The sequence below is a fragment of the Erpetoichthys calabaricus genome, chromosome 1 (assembly GCF_900747795.2).
Source record: "Erpetoichthys calabaricus chromosome 1, fErpCal1.3, whole genome shotgun sequence".
NCBI lineage: Eukaryota > Metazoa > Chordata > Cladistia > Polypteriformes > Polypteridae > Erpetoichthys > Erpetoichthys calabaricus.
This window is the reverse complement of record NC_041394.2, coordinates 144,174,710-144,194,389: the sequence shown is the minus strand read 5'-3', so window position 1 is coordinate 144,194,389 and position 19,680 is coordinate 144,174,710. Positions and strand designations below refer to the sequence as shown.

The window sequence follows — 19,680 nt, the reverse complement described above, 5'->3', positions numbered from 1 at the left end:
TGCTAGCAGAGAGTTGCAGTAGTCCAGCTGTGACTAGACCAGAGCCTGGATCTGCAGCTGTGCTGCATACTTTGAAATATTGTCTATAATGCTTTTAATTCCTTATTTTAACATTCTTGATTACTACTACTACATTTTTCAAAAACAGGGATGCAAAATACAATTTTTTTAACAATCAGTAGTGATACCCAGTACTTACAGTATGTCACTGCCAAGTATCAATATGAAAACTTTAATTACAAAGAGAAGAATGAAGCTATATTTTCAGCAACAAATATACACTGATCAGCCACAACATTAAAGTTACCTGCCTAATATTGTGTAGGTCCTGCTCATGCCACCAAAATAGCTCTGATCCTCTGAGGCAAGGACTCTACAAGACTTCTTAAGGTCTTTTGTGGTATTTGGCACCAAGACGTTAGCATCAATTCCTTTAAATCTCGTAAGTTGCAAATTGGACTTGTTTTTTTAGTGCATCCTACAGATTCTCAATTGAACCAAGATCTGGGGAATTTGGAGGCCAAGTTAACACCTTGAACCTTGAGCAATCTGTGATGAACTACGTGTTCTGACACCTTTCTTTCATTTCCAGCACTAAGGCTTACCTTCGCTCCCCCCACACGTCAATAAGCCTCGGGCACGCATGACCCTGTCGTTGGTTCACCTGGTGCCCTTCCTTGAAAATGGGTTTTCAAGGCTGAGGAGCTGCATACAAGCCTAAGATTACCATTCGCAATAGCACCCATTACCTGGAATGATGTAAAGAAAAGTGCCATTGCCATTAGAACAATGGAAATCTGTTTTCTGGAGTGAATAATCACACTTCACTATCTGGAAGTCTGTTGGACGAATCTAGGTTAGGCAGATGCCAGGAGAAGGGTGCCTTTTAAACTGCATAGTGCCTACTGTAAAAATTGGCACAGGAGGAATAAGATCTGGGACTGTTTTTCAGGAATTGGTTTAAGCCTCATAGTTCCAGTGAATGGTACTGTTAATGTGTGTCATAAACTTGACAAAATCACACAAAAAAGGTTTGGGGCAGCCACCCATATATTGTTTTCCTGGCTGCAAAATTGGATGAATAATGATAGTACATGTTAGAATCCACAACAGAACTGATTTGAGAATGTCAAGAAGGCGGTTTTAAAGGCAAAAGAAGGAAATGGGACCGGAACCGGACGTTGTGTCATCAGGACTTGTACTGGAAGTGATGTCATCATTGGGGCCTGAAGTGGTGTCTTCAATGGGGCCAGAACCGGAAGTGGCATCATCAGGGCCAGGTGGAATTTTCTGTAACTGGTCTGTAGAGAAGCGAGATAAAAAGTCAGTGTACTCTGCTACCCCCTGGTCTGGCGTGGAATTACAGTAATCCCTCCTCCATCGCGGGGGTTGCGTTCCAGAGCCACCTGCGAAATAAGAAAATCCGCGAAGTAGAAACCATATGTTTATATGGTTATTTTTATATTGTCATGCTTGGGTCACAGATTTGCGCAGAAACACAGGAGGTTGTAGAGAGACAGGAACGTTATTCAAACACTGCAAACAAACATTTGTCTCTTTTTCAAAAGTTTAAACTGTGCTCCATGACAAGACAAAGATGACAGTTCTGTCTCACAATTAAAAGAATGCAAACATATCTTCCTCTTCAAAGGAAACAGAGAGTAAAGCAAACAAATCAATAGGGCTGTTTGGCTCTTAAGTATGCAAAGCACCGCCGGTACAAAGCTGTTGAAGGCGGCAGCTCACACCCCCTCCATCAGGAGCAGAGAGAGAGAGAGAGAGAGAGACAGATAAAAAAATCAATACGTGCCCTTCGTGCTTTTAAGTATGAGAAGCACCAGGCAGCATACTTAAAAGCTGCACACAGAAGGTAGCAACGTGAAGATAATCTTTCAGCATTTTTAGACGAGCGTCCGTATCGTTTAGGTGTGCGAACAGCCCCCCTGCTCACACCCCCTACGTCAGGATCACAGATAGTCAGCGCAAGAGAGAGAGAAAGAAAAGTAAGTTGGGTAGCTTCTCAGCCATCTGCCAATAGCGTCCCTTGTATGAAATCAACTGGGCAAACCAACTGAGGAAGCATGTACCAGAAATTAAAAGACCTATTGTCCGCAAACCAGCAAAAAATCCACGATATATATTTAAATATGCTTACATATAAAATCCGCGATAGAGTGAAGCCGCGAAAGGCGAAGCGCGATATAGCGAGGGATCACTGTACTCTCATTTAGGCCCTTTAGCTGCCTCCCATGTGCACATGTGTGACATGCTATAGCATACAAACACATTTCAGACATCTGTGTACTTCCAACTTTCTGGCAACAGTTTGAGGAAGGCCATTTTCTGTTCCAGTATGACTGTGCCCCTGTACAGAAAGTCAGGTTCATTAAGTCATGGAGGAACTTTGCCTGCACAAAGTTCCCTGACCCAAACCCTACAGAGCACCTTTGGGATGAATTGTAACACTGATTGCAAGCCAGGTCTTCTTATTCAACATCAGTTCCTGACCTCACAAATGCTCTTTTGTCTGAATGGGCACAAATTCTCATATATGCACTAAATCTTAAGGAAATCCTACTGAGAAGAGAGAAAGCTATTATAGCTGCACTCAACTATATATTCATTTCCATAATTTTAAAATGAGATGTCCAGCAAGTTCATATAGTGTGATGGTCAGGGGTCCACAAACCTGTTCCTGGCACCAGAACCTGGATTCCAGTATTTATTTAGTACTTGGAAAAAGACATAAAGTGAAACTGTTACCAAGCATAATTGCTTAGGGAGTAATATTGCAGTGATACAAGTACCATTGAATGGTATTGGCACATCCCTAATTGTAAATTTAATTTTTAGTATTTATAGTATTCTCTATAAAAGATTTTATGATAAATAATGATCAGTTGAGTATAATGAAAATAAATCATCTATGTTCCAGCCTATTGTCCTTCATCTATCTACTCACTGGACCAAGACTATGTGGGTAGAAGTCTTAAACATTTTGTCTTCATAGTTTCCACAGTCTCTGATCATAAGATGTGGCAAATAAATATGCACAATTTCCCTGTTTCAAAAATTTGCTAGTTTGAGTGGCATTTTTTAAAGTAAAGATCATTAGATCATTTTAAGCAAAATAATGAATACTTGAATAAACAAGCAGGGGTCTGAAACCAGGAATAACCAGAAAGCACTGCTGACAAAGTCATATAAAATTCTCAGGTTCCTATAACTTCCCCTAAAGTTTGAAGATTTTTGCAAACTTTGAACAACAGATGCTACATGCTGGCATCTTAAAAAAATAAAGTGTAATATTGATAATTGACCATGTGACTGGCTTTGGACATTGTCTTCATAAACAACATTGCCAATGGCCCTTAAAAAAAAGGCCAAAATAGTGGTTCCCATTATAAAAATTGGAAACACAATAGTGCACTGATGGCATGATTTAATAAGGAGTAAAATCACAGAAAAAAATTAATGAATGATACAGAATGAAAGAAGACATTCTGAAAATGTGTATACAAAGGGTGCATTTGGTTTTATTATGTGCAGATTTGATAAGCAATACTGAAAGGAAACTGTCATCAGCAAACTGATGATACTTGAAGATGTGGAATCCAAGCATGAATCTAAAGATGAAAATACTTTGTCTTCTATAATAATATACAGTATAATGCTCAGGAGGGATGTAGGTAGCCAGTTGGCCTGAGTGTCCATAATGGTAACTGTGCCTGAATTTACACATAATTATGCATTGTAAATAACCACAGAGCCCTGAGAGGTTTATTTTCCCTGGGATTCTAATGACGAGTTTTTGCTTTACTCTCCTCTGTCGTCTACAGCCTGTATCTCAAAAATATTATCCAATATATATTGTTCAAGATTCCATTCAGTTGATCAGTTTGATATTACTTGGTTTTACTGTTTGTTTAAACTAATTTGTACTTTTATGTACTGTATGTGCATCATTTCATTTAAAATGTTACAACGGTTTAAGGCTACACACAGTGAAGAGTGCTTTACAAAAAATAGAATTGAAATGTACAGTAGTGCTGACCTGTAAAGTTTAAATCTGCTACTTCCCAATTATCCTTCAATAGGATGACCCCTTCTCAGCACTGGACATCCACCTGAGTGATCACCTGATGCAGGAGGGCATACTGAAATTTCTGCAGGATGATAAGAGGACTGTAGTTCTAGTAACCCATAAACTTCAGTACCTGGTTCATGCAGACTGGGTGAGTATCAAAGAAGGAATTACCACTTTATAATAGATTTGCATCTGATCTATAGCACCAGTTAGGTTCATAGTAGGTGTTTGCAGTCTCCATGCAATCATCTAGCAACACAAACCATTATGTCACATCAATAATAACCAATTACCTAAATAAGGAATTTTTAAAAATGACATTCCTTTTGTTTCAAAGGAAGTTGACAATGTTTAATTATTTTTATCCAGTTTTATTCTTCTGTTTCTTCTTTTAAGTCTTTTAGATAAAAAGGCAGATTCTGTGTGACAATACCATTACTACTACTAATAGATTCCTTATGAATTTCTAGGTGTTCTAAATATAGGGGTGTAGTAAAATGTGCCAGTGGCTTAAATCAGCATAATGTATGTGTAGTAAACAGAAGACCATCAAACACTTAGGAGAGGAAAAAGGGACAACACAAGCACAAGGGAAAAGGAATTGGCAAACATATAAAACATACATAAACCTCACTATATTAAGCCATCACTGTTAAATATCATATCCTTAGTCTTTATTTGTGCGAAAGCCTACCTGCCAATACTGTCTTTTCCCCATAAGTGCATTTTAAAACACCAAGTGTTATAAAGAGAAAGTTCACAGCGCCTTTTTTTACCATTTGCAGTGCTTGCCATCATGCTGATTCTTCTTCTGCAGCTGCTACTAATTAAACCTATAAACAAAATAAAGACTATTCAAGATATTAGCTTAGAATCCATTTATGAATATGTAGCTGGTCATAGACTTCAGAAAGCAGAAGGCTGATTGCACTTCCATCTGCATCAGAGGGGATGCTGTTGAGGGTTAACAGCTTTACATTTCTTTGAGTGACTATAGTATCATTGATGAGCCGAAGTGGGTACATCACATTTTGGTCCTTGTCAAAAAGGCATACCAGTGCCTCCACTTTCATAGACATCTGAGGAGAACTAGCATTTCTCCATCGGTTCTCATGGCACAGTACAGTTCATCCTCAATAGCCATATTCACATCCTGCTATTGTACCTCAGCTCATGACCATTAAGAATGTCTGTGTGTGTTTATATACAGTATATACAGTAATGGAAAGTTTCTGTTTTACCTACAATTAAATTAAATATATTTTGTAAATTTTGATTGGTCTGACTAGTTTTGTTTTAATTGTTCCTTAATTACTACAATTAATTGAAAGTATTTTTTTATTGTCGCATTGATACTTTTTTGCAGTGAAGGCACACAAACATTGAGGCAGATATGTCATACTTTAAATTAATCCTTAACACCTCTGTTTTCATTTTTAATGACGTCAACATCACATGTACAGTATCTATTCTGAACTTTATTGCGCAAAATATAAGTTATAAATACATCTTAGTTTTCACTGCATGTTTTCCCACTGAACAGAAATACTTACTTTGATGCCCAAAAGCTCAAGAAAATTAGAAAAAGGTAAAGTTAACAATTTAAAACATTGTTAGATATTTGTGCTACCATCTTATTTTTTGGAATTGACAGTGACTTTTCATTTCTGTATTACTTCACTTTTTAACATCATATCAAAGCTAACAAACAGGTTTCCTATTTCTATTTTTGAACCTAATTTAAACTACATTTTAATTTGGCACATACTGTATAGTATATAGGGTATACAGCACATATTGTCTGTAGCAAAAATGGTTGTCAGTCAAGATAAAAAAGCAAGTGTCTTAGATTGGAAGATGTGTTCCATTCGTCCTCAAAGTACCAATGATTTCATCTCAGTAAATGCTCATATACAGAATATTATATCTGAATTTACTGATTTGTTCTCATACCAGTTATAACCTCAACTGGCCCATAATTTATTTCTATTAATAGAAACACAAAATGTTAATCTTACAAATGACAAATTACGCTTTTTTTGTGTCTTGATTTTTTTTCCCAGCCTCAGAGGTTGTATGCAATGCCAAAACATTAAAATATTAGTGTATGTTATGATTAATGTCATGAAGATACTCCACAAAGAGATACATTGAGACACTGTAATGCTCTGTTAAGAGAAGGTTGTTCATCTTATTTAAGCAATACTTGTTTGTAGGATGAAGGCCTGCAGTAGCAGCGCAGTGTCCTTATTTAGTCTTGACACTTGGTAGGCAGCAACTAGAATGTGGTTCAAAGTTATTTTCGTGGTCGGCTTACAGCAAGGATGCCACATCAGGTCCCTCACACAAGATGTAAATTCAGTATATATGTATATATTTTTTTTTTCGGGGGGGTGTTGGGGCATCCTGTCATGTCCTTCATGTTCTGTTAATTAACACTATAAATAGAAGGGAAAACAGCATTCACTATTCACACCAAAATGTAATTATTTAAATAGCATGTAATGTGCTTCACAGATAAAATTAGATTTCTAACTGCATTATTTTACAGTTTCAAGAACTGTGTATGTCAAAGATATGCAAAGAGTATATAAAACTATTTTCAGTTAAATTGTTTTTTTTTTTTACTGAAGATTCAAAGGAAGTACCTAGCTAATTTTCATAGTGGTGGTCTTTGCACTTGAAAATAACGAAGTGTGTCTGGAGGAATAATATACAGTATACTGCAGATTCTTTATATGTGTTGTAGAAGTCACAAAACAATAGTTACATAAGTGAAGGGATTGATTGTTTTTAGAAATGCTGACTATTTGAATTGTTGCTTAAAGTAATATTTTACAAAATATTTTTCTAGATCATTGCCATGAAAGATGGCACTGTTTTGCGTGAAGGGACTCTTAAAGACATTCAAACCAATGATGTAGAGCTTTATGAGCACTGGAAAACGCTGATGAACCGGCAGGACCAAGAGCTAGAGAAGGTCAGTCCTCTCTTTCTTTTATTTTCAAACTTCTAAGAATTCTAAACAATGTCTAATTTGACTGTGATCTATACTTGTCACATTTTCTTCAAAAGAATCCACAATACTAATATGGAATTGACAGTAGGAATTAATTCCGTTCAAGTTTAAACTATATTCTGTTATTTGTATATGTTAATTCAAACATCTTCTAAAGTAATTTAATTGTGTGCTTAGCAAGTGCAGAATAAAGAGTAGAACCTTGTCTATCTTTAACAATGATTAATCATACATTTCATTGATTCATTTGAGTTTCACTATATATACACTAGCTGCATGTGGTCCTCTGGACAAAAAACAACCCGAAGACTCCCTAGCAGTTTTACAATATTCCTGAACTTGGAGAGGCATCAGCTAACGCTTAAGAAATGTCCAGTGCAGAGTACGTGGGCCTACCTTGTGCTTGCTGCCCCACTGGCTTTCGTAAGAAGACACTGGCAATGCCATATATTATCTTCTTGGTTATTCTTAGCCATTCTTGTTCTTGGTTATTCTTAGCCATATTGCTGATTTATTCCTATTAATCTTTGCCTCAAGAAAATACCTCCAGATACTCAATTTCTTACTGAAAACGTTGCACGTTGCTGAGCCATGACGATTTCCTTTATTGTGTTTCTTCATCTGTTTGCACAAGTCTTTCGTAGTGAGAAATGAGGTACATGCAAGTGCCAAAAAAATTTAAAAGTGCAAGCATGCGCCATCTAGTGGCTGTAGTGGACTGCTCCATACACACGTCTTTCATTTATTTACATTTACATTTACATCATTTAGCAGACGCTCTTATCCAGAGCGACTTACAACAGTAAGTATATATATTCCTAATATATAAATATTAATTCCTAATATATATATATCACTTTTTAATTCTATTAGTTTTTTAATTGCAGAGTACATAAACCATTATTTATATATTGCAATACTTATCACTATCATTGGCACATTGGAATATCCACAAATCATCCTTTTCAGGGTCAGTATTTGTCCAAATGGTGCCTGTGGTTCCCTACCACCAGCTTCCTCTTATGTTATGTGTTTAGGACAGGAGACAGCATTTTACCCTGGCACAGAACATCCCAAAGGTAGAAACAGTGAACAGACTTGAATTTCTATCCTAAATCCACAAAATTACAAATTAAAAAATGACCCTGTTTTTCACTTCAACAGGCTAATATGCTGCACCTTTTTACTTTTTTTTATTACACTTACATAATTTAAATTGAGTATCCTCTTTTATTCCAGTTTTAGTTTTAGACCAACAAAAAGGCGTTGCCTTATGGTCTAATAAATGTCTTGTAACATGTTTACATTCATACAATTACAATTGTTAATTGTTATAGCAATGTCTTCAAAGTTTGTATTTGTGTTTACTTATTTTATTTTTACTCACTAATCTTCATTTCTGACAAGTTATTGGGTGCTGTATTTCATACAATAAAAAATAAGCATTTTAGTTTCTTCTGGGATTCAAAATATTATTCAAACTGAAAATAATAATTGTTGAAAAATATATCACGACAATGTCACTCAGCCCCACTGAAAAGCAATATTGGTAGAAGTTTTTCATCCTCTGTTAATTGTATCTATTTGACTTTATGCATCTTAAAGAGCTACTTCATTCCAGCATGCCTAAGCCTGGGTCTTCTGCTTATAGAAATATTGTTCATTATCAGTCTGAGGTTAACCAAGAACTCTCACACAAACAATTAATTAAATTCCCATCTTTATTATCAAAATAAAATATTTCCTGATAATAAGTAAGTAACAGGCAAAGTTAAATGGTGGAGAGTTCAAGCATGACATACTGTAACTATTGATTTTTCTGCCTGTTTCTGATCTGCTTTGGTTCTGTCAGGATACCGATGGAGACAGTCAAACTACAATGGAGAGGAAGAACCTAAGAAGGGCATTGTACTCGAGGGAAACTAAGTCACAAATAGATGATGAAGATGAAGGTCAGAAACCTTTTCAGTTTTATATATGATCTGGTTCTATTTTGGGAAGAGTCTCTTGACCTTTTAAAAATGCACCTTTCTATCAGTTTTCAGAGATGAATTTCCAATTTTATGAGTAAGTAGAAACTATCCCAGCAGAAAGGATAGCTACTGTAGGTAGAATTTCATCTTAATTGAGATCTCCATTTCTGTTTTTACGTAGTTTTACATTCCAATAATTTCGTTTTTTTCATTGACCTAATTCATTTTTGTTTAGCAATTTACATTTTTATTCTTTGACTCTAAACTGGTTGGCTGGGATTGGCTCCAGCAGACTCCCGTGACCCTGTGTTAGGATATAGCGGGATGGATAATGACTGACTGACCCTAAACTGTGCTGGTCAATTAGTGGTCATTTTGTGGTTTCATTTTGCTTTGAGAGTTATGGTTATATTTTACTGTTATATTTTTGGTCTTTTGCACTCAATTAATTTTTCAGTGGGCTCCACCATTTTGTGGTCCTGTGACTAGGATACTGTTGTCTGTTACCAGGGTCATATGTCCCATAAGTCACAGAGTGAGACAGCTGGAAACACGCAATAGTCTTTGTCCAAGTATGTGGACTGAATATCAAAATCAGTGACCTTTGGTTAGGTCCTTTGACTTGACTGATTTACAAATCAAATTTAGTAACGCAATCATTTTGTCTATCTAATTGTGAACCCTGCTTTTTTTGGAATTTGCTTTAATCTGTTGGTCCTCTTAATGCCCTTCTGTCCCTGTAATTATTTCATCACTGAAAGAACATGGATGAGTATAATATAGATGATTGAGGACTCCAGTGGGAATTAAGGGAGAGCGAATTTTAAGTATAACTTCTGGAAACATGTCTTTTTGTAAAGAGTTGTGAGAATCTGAAACAAAGTACAGTGTCAGGTAGTTGAAGCAGAAGTCTTGGCAACCTTTAAAATTTATTTGGATGTTCTTGGGTTCTTCAGTAGTTAAAAAAATGTGAGGTAAATATATGAGGACGGACCCAAAAATTCTCTAGATCAGTTAATAGCACAGGAGTAGAGTGTAGTTATTAGCTATGCTGCTAGGTATTGCATGCCTATGGTTTTCTTAATCAGTCCGCTGAGTGGCATTATGTTGAGCTGGTCAAGTGTGTATTTATAACATTTACTCTGCATTTGTGCAATTTTTTAGCACATCAAGTCATATCAAACATCAAAGGAATTATTGTGTTTTTGCTGACTGATGAACTAATTAATAAAGAGTGTCCCTGAGAACAGACAGTTAATCACCAGCATTACACTGAACTACTGAGGTGTCAGCAGGAAATTATCAGAACAAAAACGTCTGGAGCAGTGGTGTGCACACAACCCGATTTTACAATATGCCATTGCACCTGCCAAAACTAGATTGTCACTCAAAGAGTTTTTCACTAAAAACAATATGCTTGCTGCTTTGCACACAACTGAGTTCACCAGATCTTGCTCCCTATGATTTTTTTCTTGTTCCCAAAAACAAAATTGACACTGAAGAGAAGACAATTTGTTACAGTGGAATTAATCCAGCAAAAAGAGGCTCTAGACTTGCTAAGGGATGGAAGAAGTGCTGGGGCAAGTGTATTGCATCTCCATTGGAGTACTTTGACTTTGATTAATTGCTGGAGTATGATTCATTTTGGAATTGCTGTAAGTTATATGATAAAGTTTTGTTTAAATAATTAATGGAATTTTGTGTCCCACCTTGTTTATATATAAAATGCAAGAGAAAAAGCAAGAACTTTGATAAAGTGTTAGATCATCGGCTGATGAAACCCTGCATGATTGAAGAATTTGAAAAAGTTTACAAAAAGAATAGGAAAAACTGCCAGGGCTATATTTCAATTAATGTATTCTGATGGTGGAGCACTATTTAAGATGGCCCCCAAAGGAAGGAGCAGGTCCAAGTAGCTGAAGCAAAAGTAATATCAGGGCTCTTTGTGCTGCTGTTCTGCTGCTCTAAGGGTGAAAAGAAAGGAGAGACAGTAAGTGACAGCAGCAGCCCTCAATATTCGGGGTAGAATAATAAGCCCTGAAGCTGTTTCCCATTAACGCATGTACAGTCGTGGCCAAAAGTTTTGAGAATGACACAAATATTGGTTTTCACAAAATTTGCTGCTTCTGGGTTTTTAGATCTTTTCGTCAGATGTTTCTATGGTATACTGAAGTATAATTACAAGCATTTCATATGTTTCAAAGGCTTTTATTGACAATTACATTAAGTTTATGAAAAAAGTGAATATTTGCAGAGTTGGCCCTCCTTTTTCAAGACCTCTGTAATTTGCTCTGGCATGCTGTCAATCAACTTCTGGGCCAAATCCTGAATGATGACAGCCCATTCTTGCATAATCAGTGCTTGGAGTTTGTCAGAATTTGTGGGTTTTTGTTTGTCTACCCACTTCTTGAGGATTGACCACAAGTTCTCAAGGAGATTAAGGTCTGGGGAGTTTCCTGGTACCAAAACATCCTCCAAGAGCAACTTCTCCCAAGCATCCAAGAACAGTTTGGTGATGAACAATGCCTTTTCCAGCATAATGGAGCACTGTGCCATAAGGCAAAAGTGATAACTAAGTGGCTCGATGAACAAAACATCGAAATTTTGGATCCATGGAGAGGAAATTCATCCACCTGCGCAAACCACGACCTGGCCTAGGTAAGCGGCTCGCAAGTGTCCCCCAAGATGTTAAAGGAGGACAATAAGGTCTCTATTATGTTGGTTGGACAGATATTCTCGGCACTGTTGGACTCTGGTAGCAACCTCTGGTTAGTCTGCCGTGACTTGCTCCAGCAAACCCCTTATAAGACCACAGACAAAGTGAACATCCACTGCATCCATGGGGAAAATAAAACATAGGAGACTTTATTACTCACTCTGAAATTTAAAGATAAGAACTTTAAGGTTTGGACTGCCATATCGGACTCCTCACCCTGGCAACTCCTATTAGGAAAAAAGAATGCCCTCTTCCCACAGGTCTTGGCCACCTGCAGAGCACCCTCCCCTGTACTGGATTTAGAGGGGCTCACAGCAGACAATGTTAGTCAAGGAACCAGGTTTGAAACTGAACCAGAGTTGTCCAGCAAGCTGGGGGAAGAAACCTCAAATGAAGATCTGGGACAGCTGGCAGACTTTTCCACGCCGTTTCTCGCACCAACTGCCTCCCTAGAACAGACACTCAATACGGACCTGGACAAAAATAGCAGTGGGAGGTGAGTGTGATGCTGCAATGGACATGGAGGAAGCAGAGACTGCCATCCAGACAGAGTTTGCTTGCCTGCAACGAGCTGATAACAACTTGGATTTTGCATTCAGACAAGCCCACGTTGCAAATTACTCTTACTATCTGGAGAGAGACGACCTGAATTTTAAAACACAATATTTTTTACTTTTTTTTTTTGGTTTAGGAACAGTGCTCTCACAATGTTTTAAGGAGGAAGAACACCCCATCACGTTTCTCAGCAGAAACCTGCTACCCAGGGAGTGTATTGTTCAACCATTGAAAAAGAGTGTTTAGTGATTAAATGGGCGGTGGATGCCCTCTGTTACTACTTCTGGGGACGGCAGTTTACCCTAGTGACTAACCATGTCCCGCATCAGTGGCTGTACAAACAGAGGGACATGAACTCCTGGCCTACTCAGTCGTCTATTAGCTTGCAGGCTTTTCCTTTTGATGTTCGCCACTGACCCGGAGCTGTCTTTCCATGGGCAGGAAAACTGTTTGGCAATATAGCAGTGCCACCAAGTACCATGGCAGGATACCACAAATAGAAACATTATGGAGGAGGGTTAGTAACAGTTCATAATTTTGTACAGATGGCTAACAAACAGAGATATAATAAACACAGCAAATCAGCAGCTGCAGTCAGAATATGCTTGTCTAACGTAGTGAGTCTCCAACTGGAGTTTAAAAGCCGAGATAGGAGAGGCATCTCTTATAGAAGCAGACAGGTTGTTCCACAGCTCTGGGGCACTGTAACTAAAAGCTTGACCTTCCACTGTTATTTTATTAATCCTTGGACTCTTTAGATCTTGAGATCTTAATGTGCAATTTGTCTTGTAAGTAATGATAAGTGTTGAAAAGTAAGTAGGGCCTTCACAAGTTAAGACTTTATATTTAAGAATTTGGATTTTCAAATCAGCTCTAAGCTTTACTGGAAGCCAGGGTAATGACTTAAGATTAGGAGTGATGTGATTGCACTTCCTAATTCGTCTAATTATTTTTGCAGCAGCATTTTGAATTAACTGAAAGCTGCATAAAGAACAATTTGAACAGCTTGCGAGTAATGCATTGAAGTAGTCAATCATATTAGAAATTTTTCAGTATCCCTCGTATTTAGAAAATATTTTAATTTTGCAACATTATTAAGAAAAAGCAGATTTTGAATAGTTTTGTAATAAAGTATGTGTATTAAAAGAAATACTACTATCAAAGATAATGCCTAATTTGCGTACTGATTCAGTAAAACTAATGGTTAGTCAAACTGAGTTAATAAGTAGAAAACATATTCATGTTATATTTGTAATAACAGATGTGTAATAGACTGCAGGATTTGTTCTGTCCAGATAGACTTTGACACCTAGGAGCCATGTGATGTAAAAAAACATAATAAAAAAATTAATGAAGGTTTTTATTGCTTTTTATTATATTTCCCTTATATGATATTACTGACAGCAGCACAGTAACACAGTGATATGTACAACAAGAATTAAATTCATGTACCGCTGGTGCAGGTATAGTCTTCATCTTTCTGTAATGCACAAAGAGAAAAAGTGAGTACAGAAAATAGATGGTGAACAGATGAAAGGATAGGTAACCTTATTGAACTACTTACGTTTTCTACCAGACATTTAATGTAATATTCAATATTTACATGATAATCATATTTTAATAATGACCTTAATCAGTAAATGTGAAAAATATTATGTTTATAATTTTTATTTCAATTTAATCACTTATTTTAAACTGTTACTTTATTTATTGAAAGCAAATATTTGACATGCCATTTATAAGCCAAAAGTACTTTACAGTTTTATATGGATGCATAAACAGATTATTTATGAGGAGACAGTGAAAAAATGTAAGAGACATATTTTTAAGTAATGGTAGTTCAATCCATTGTTAGTCAAGACAATAAATCTTAAATGTTTTAAGTCTCAGGGGTGTCTTTTTTAACCTACTCCCTGGGAGTTTGTTATATACAGTACATTATGGCATGAGAAACAAAATTAAAATGGTAGATTTCATCAGATAAAGGCTAACAGGAAATTCCACATGGCTGTCATGTTCTTTGTCCTTTTGAATTACAGAGGAGGAGGAGGAAGAGGAAGATGAAGATACCATGTCCATGATGACAAACCGCAGGACGAAGATCCCTTGGGGTGTGTGTTGGCGGTATCTGAGCTCTGGAGGATTTGTTCTGCTTTTCATGATGGTCTTCTCCAAGTTGCTAAAGCACTCAGTTATTGTTGCCATTGATTACTGGTTGGCAACCTGGACATCCAGCAATATGAGTAGCATTCCAGAAAATGCAACAAGTAATGCAACAGTGAGTACAAAAACTTTATTTTTATGAAATCCTGTGCCCACCCACAAAAGACTGATAGTTGGAAGTCAACAAAAGCATATACCGGACAGAGCAGAAAGACAGTGAAACAGTCAACTAAGATTTCACACATCCTGATCTAAAAATACTGAAGCACATCATACGATCAGGTATGAATAAATGAGCCCATGAACAGAGAAACTGTATAGATGAATTAGGGTGTTGTCAATACTGCAACATGATGGCCATTCTTCCACAACTGGTACCGTGACTGATTACTATAGAAACGCAAATACATTACTGCCAGTGGAAACACCAAAATGACCTTAGACTAAGAGGGTTCAGAGTCATGGGGAGCTAAACCTATCACTGAGTGCAAGGCAGGATCCACCCCAGGACCAGGGACCAATCCAACACATACATCCATAATCACACTTATACAGGTTCCAGTTTAGAAACCAGTTATCCAAACCAGCACATATTTGGAGATGTGGGTGAAAAATTGAAATGGACAAAGAGTTGAATATACATCAATCAACTAAAAGCATTTTTTTTATCATACTACATCTGTGAAGAAGCCTTCTACTAAATGAAGATAATTAAATCAAGATACCAAAAACTACTCACTTGTACTCAAGTAACTATGAACCATCTTTCATTATGTTGTCTTAAGATACACAGTAGTAATTATATTGTTAGCCAAATATGGTATACTGTTTTACTTTTACATTTTTAATAAATGAAGCCTAAGCATTTTAAATAAATGATGCAATTGTACTTTTATATGTTTGATTTTATTATACTATTTAACATTATTTGTTTGCTTGGCCTAATATCAATACATTATATACAGCACTACCATAGATCACAAAGGATTTTCTCACTTTAGAATAAATCACCAAATCAAGTTGTATGGCTAGCCTTGTTATAGATAATCCTTTCTCACTAACCATCAAGATGGACTTTCCAAGTTCACTTGCACTTTGACATCAGATGTACATTATCATCTTCTCCAAGATGCTCCCATGAGAGCCCATTATGTGCCTATTTGGTCACCAATACCATCACTATCATAATAAAGTTGGACCAAGAACAGAACTACATGAAAGTATATTTCAAGCCACCCAAGTGTTTATAAATCTACAAAAGCATAATCCAGCTTTATTCCTTTAATGTCCTCTAATGAATTTTCCTGACGACAAGAATTACACCTAATATTCTTTACTTGATAATTAAAATGGTCAAAGACCATTTTGCCATTTCCATTGCAACCTTCAATTTTTTTCTTCAACTGCTCTGTGAAATACATTCTTTGCCTTTTTCAAAAATCAGTTTCATATTTTAATAGATTATCTTTTACTATGAGTAGTAGAATAGATACATTTTTCCCAAAATGGAATAAGAGGGATTAAAAATGCACAGAAATGAAAAATTAAAATTAAAGAATGAGTAAAATATGTTGCCTTTTTTTATTTACTTGTGTTTTTCTTGTTCTGCCTCCACTCAATGAGCTCATTATTTTTTTGTGTCTTCAAGACCCCAGTCCAGTGCCAACTCAGTTTGTTCAAATTCATCCATTAAGTACAGTCTTGAGTCATTAGTTCATACTCTTGATTAATAAATCAAGATACTGAAGTTAATCATTCTTGTGAAGCCATAATAAGGTATAAACCTCCTTTTATGCCCATTTTAACAACTCTTACACTGTAATTTGAGTAGGGGGAGTATGAATTAAGGGGTTTATGTTGTTTTTTTTTCTTTTAAATTTTATTTTCTGTGTTAATTTGTCAGGTTCCTGTCTTTGATCACTCCTATTTTATCACTGGCTTCAGCATCCTTTGCAGTTCCGGAATTGCACTGTGCCTCATCACCTCACTTAGTGTAGAATGGATGGGACATGCTGCGGCCAAAAATCTTCATCATAACCTCTTGAACAAGATCATTCTGGCCCCAATCAGGTATTGTAGTGCTTAGTTTATATGTAGATATGCATTTATTCTTTAGAGCCCTTTTTATTCTCCCATTGGGATTAATAAAGTATCTATCTATCTATCTATCTATCTATCTATCTATCTATCTATCTATCTATCTATCTATCTATCTATCTATCTATCTATCTATCTATCTATCTATCTATCTATCTATCTATCTATCTATCTATTCATCAGGACTGTAAACATATGTATTGGTAAATTATTATAAATAAAACTGCTCTGTCAGTGTCAGGGGATTCTTTAAATAGGCAATCATCATTTAATTTTATTTTTGTAGCACTTTCTCGGTGAGCCTTGTCAAAAAATGGTGTACATACATTTTAAAATATGTTTAAAAAGATGTTTAATCAAGTAAAGCAATGAAAGCATGCAATTACGACATTTCCTGATTCTGACTTGACCTTAATCCTTTTGCATTTTACACAATAAAATATTGTAGAGTTTAGCTGTGCCTACAGAGTAATTTTTGGTTACCATCTATCCACAAAGTTATGAAGCAGACTGATCATAAAGTTAAGTGTGGTATTGCAAGCAATCTTTGTTTCCATTTGGGAGACTAGCATCATCCCACCTGACTAGAAAATGGGACTTGTCATCCCTATCTTGGATTGCAGCAGCTACAGGTAGATAACACTGCTTTTGGTGCCAGATGAGGTCCTTGCTAGGGTCAACCTCAGTAGGATCCATAATCACTTGCTCACCTACCAGGAACGCCTATGAATTCTACCATCGACTGCATCCTAGCACTGAGGGTTCTCATTGAGTGCAAACATGCATATCAGCAGAGTTTCTTAACAGCTTTTATCAAATTTCATAAACAGTTTGTCTCAGTTGATCAGCTGCCCTGTGGGACATCCTGGGACTTTGCAGGATCCCTCCGAAGTTATTTGATGTCATGGTTGGTCTGTATACTGCTACTGTGAGTTCTGTACAGAATGAAGGCAGAACCTCTGCGCTTTTCCCATTTGATTCTGGGATTCTTCAGGGGTGTGTTCTCGCTCCTACTCTGTTTAGTGCGTGCATGGACTTTGTGCTGGGCAAGGTTGTGGGGTCCTGCGGCTGTGGGGCATCTGTCAGTGATGAAAGATTCACTGATCTTGACTTTGCCAACGATGTTGTGATCTTTGTGGAGTCAATAGAGGCTCTGATTAGGGCTCTCAAGAGTGAGTGAGGAATCTGAGTGTCTGGGTTTGTGAGTTTCCTGGATAAAAACCAAGATCCAGGCCTTTAATGACCTCTTGGGCACAGCCATCAACAGTGTGTCTGTTTGTGGAGAGAGTGTCGACCTTGTCAAGAGGTTTACTTACCTTGGCAGTGACATTCATGTCTCTGGTGAATCTTCCTATGAAGTTAGTAGATGGATTGGGAGAGCATGGGGGGGTCATGAGGTCGCTGGAAAGGGGTGTGTGGTGCTCCCGATATCTATGCAAAAGGACGAAGGCTAGAAGTCTTTAGAGTCATGGTGCTTCCTGTTTTGCTATATGGTTGCGAGACATGGACGCTATTCAGTTACCTGAAATGAAGACTGGACTCCTTCAGTGCTATTTCTTGTGGTGGATTGCCGGCTTCTTACTCCGGCCATCACCCCCAGGCCGCCAGGAGGAGCTCTCCGGACAGCGTGGATGTGCCCCGAGTTCCAGCAGGGACTCATGGACTATGTAGTTTTTATACGCAGCCCTGCTGGATACCTTGGGGGCCACCAGGAGTCGCTGTAGGAGGACTCGGAGGCTCTTATGTGCCCTATAACCCGGGAGTACGTCATGGTCACGTGACAGGAAGATACGATGTGCTCCCGGGTTGAAGAAAAGGACTGTTTACCCTGACCCGGAAGGAATAAGGAACTGTGGACTGATTGGGCAGGAACACCTCCAGGTCAGGGTATATAAAAGGACTCTGGGAAGCCCAGTACATTGAGCTGAGCTGGGAGGTAGGGTGGCGAAGTGTCTGGGAGAGGAGGATTGGTGTTTATTATTGTGTGATTATTGAATATATGAGTAGTGTGGAATGGAGGGTGCTTTGTGCACGTGACAAGAAAATAAAGAAGTCTTGTGCTTTTACCTCGTGTTTGGAGTGGTACCTGAGGGTCCGAGAGGTGGACGAAGGGCATATCTGCGACAGTCTCTTCTGAGACTTATTAGATAGAAAACTGTTAATTAAAACTTGGTTGCAGTTAGTGATTTAGTTTTTTTTTAGTGACTCTGAATCTATAGCAACAATTACGAGCAGTTTTAATTACGATGGTTCAGATTATTCAACGATTTACGTCTCTGTGTTTTTTTAATTGTTTCTCTGAAGTCTGGTTTGTTTGTTCAGGCTCCTTGAAATTCAGAATTTGTCTCCTGGTCTTTGTGATTGTTTACCTGCCATTTTCTATATAGCCACCATAGAGCGCTTTGAGTAATGAGAAAAGCGCTATATAAATGTAAAGAGTTATTATTATTATTATTATAGTGAAGTATTTTTTCAATCACTATATATTCTCTGTATTATTTGTCCTGAGAAAATGATAATATGTTCTGTTTTCGTTGCACAGCAACAAGCATAGATGGAATTTTCATGTTAACAATAGCCAGTGTAAGGGATGCTACAGAACCAATTGGAAGTGATGTTGGGTAAAATATTTTTAAAAATCTAGAAGCAAAATTTGCACATGTAACTGCTTAGTACAGCACTCATCATAAATGTTTAAAAAATGCAATATTATCAAAGTACAATAGTAATTTTAGCATTCTCAAAGCTAGCTAAACATCTGTAGAGAACGAATGAATGAGGTAAACAGGGATTAGAGAATTTTAAAAAAGAGTGTTGACTCACAAAAATAATTTTGTAAAAGACGTTAATCAATGTGTACGAACATTATTGTGTTTAAAGTGCATGAATGTTGTACATTTAAAACTTTTTTGTTTCACGTTTCTTCTTGCGTACCACTGGACACGATTGTAAGCCCTTGAGGGAGATGCATTTTTTTTTGTATAATTTGTTAAGTACAGCTTTATTAAACAATACATATTTAAGTACGACATGTATAACTCAAAAAGATTAAATCTGTACTTTACGTATT

The 19,680-nt window shown here is 37.0% G+C and overlaps 1 protein-coding gene across 7 annotated transcripts in view; it reads left to right on the top strand.

Annotated features, from left to right (window-relative positions):
* Positions 1 to 19,680, top strand: part of abcc9 (ATP-binding cassette, sub-family C (CFTR/MRP), member 9) — a 254,037-nt gene that overhangs the window by 172,517 nt on the left and 61,840 nt on the right. For all 7 annotated transcript variants that reach the window (XM_051923339.1, XM_051923323.1, XM_051923326.1 and 4 more), the window contains 5 exons: positions 4,098 to 4,235; positions 6,942 to 7,067; positions 8,959 to 9,058; positions 14,390 to 14,628; positions 16,417 to 16,583. In XM_051923339.1, the coding sequence (XP_051779299.1) occupies positions 4,098 to 4,235; positions 6,942 to 7,067; positions 8,959 to 9,058; positions 14,390 to 14,628; positions 16,417 to 16,583 (770 nt within the window). The remainder of the gene's footprint in view (positions 1 to 4,097; positions 4,236 to 6,941; positions 7,068 to 8,958; positions 9,059 to 14,389; positions 14,629 to 16,416; positions 16,584 to 19,680) is intronic.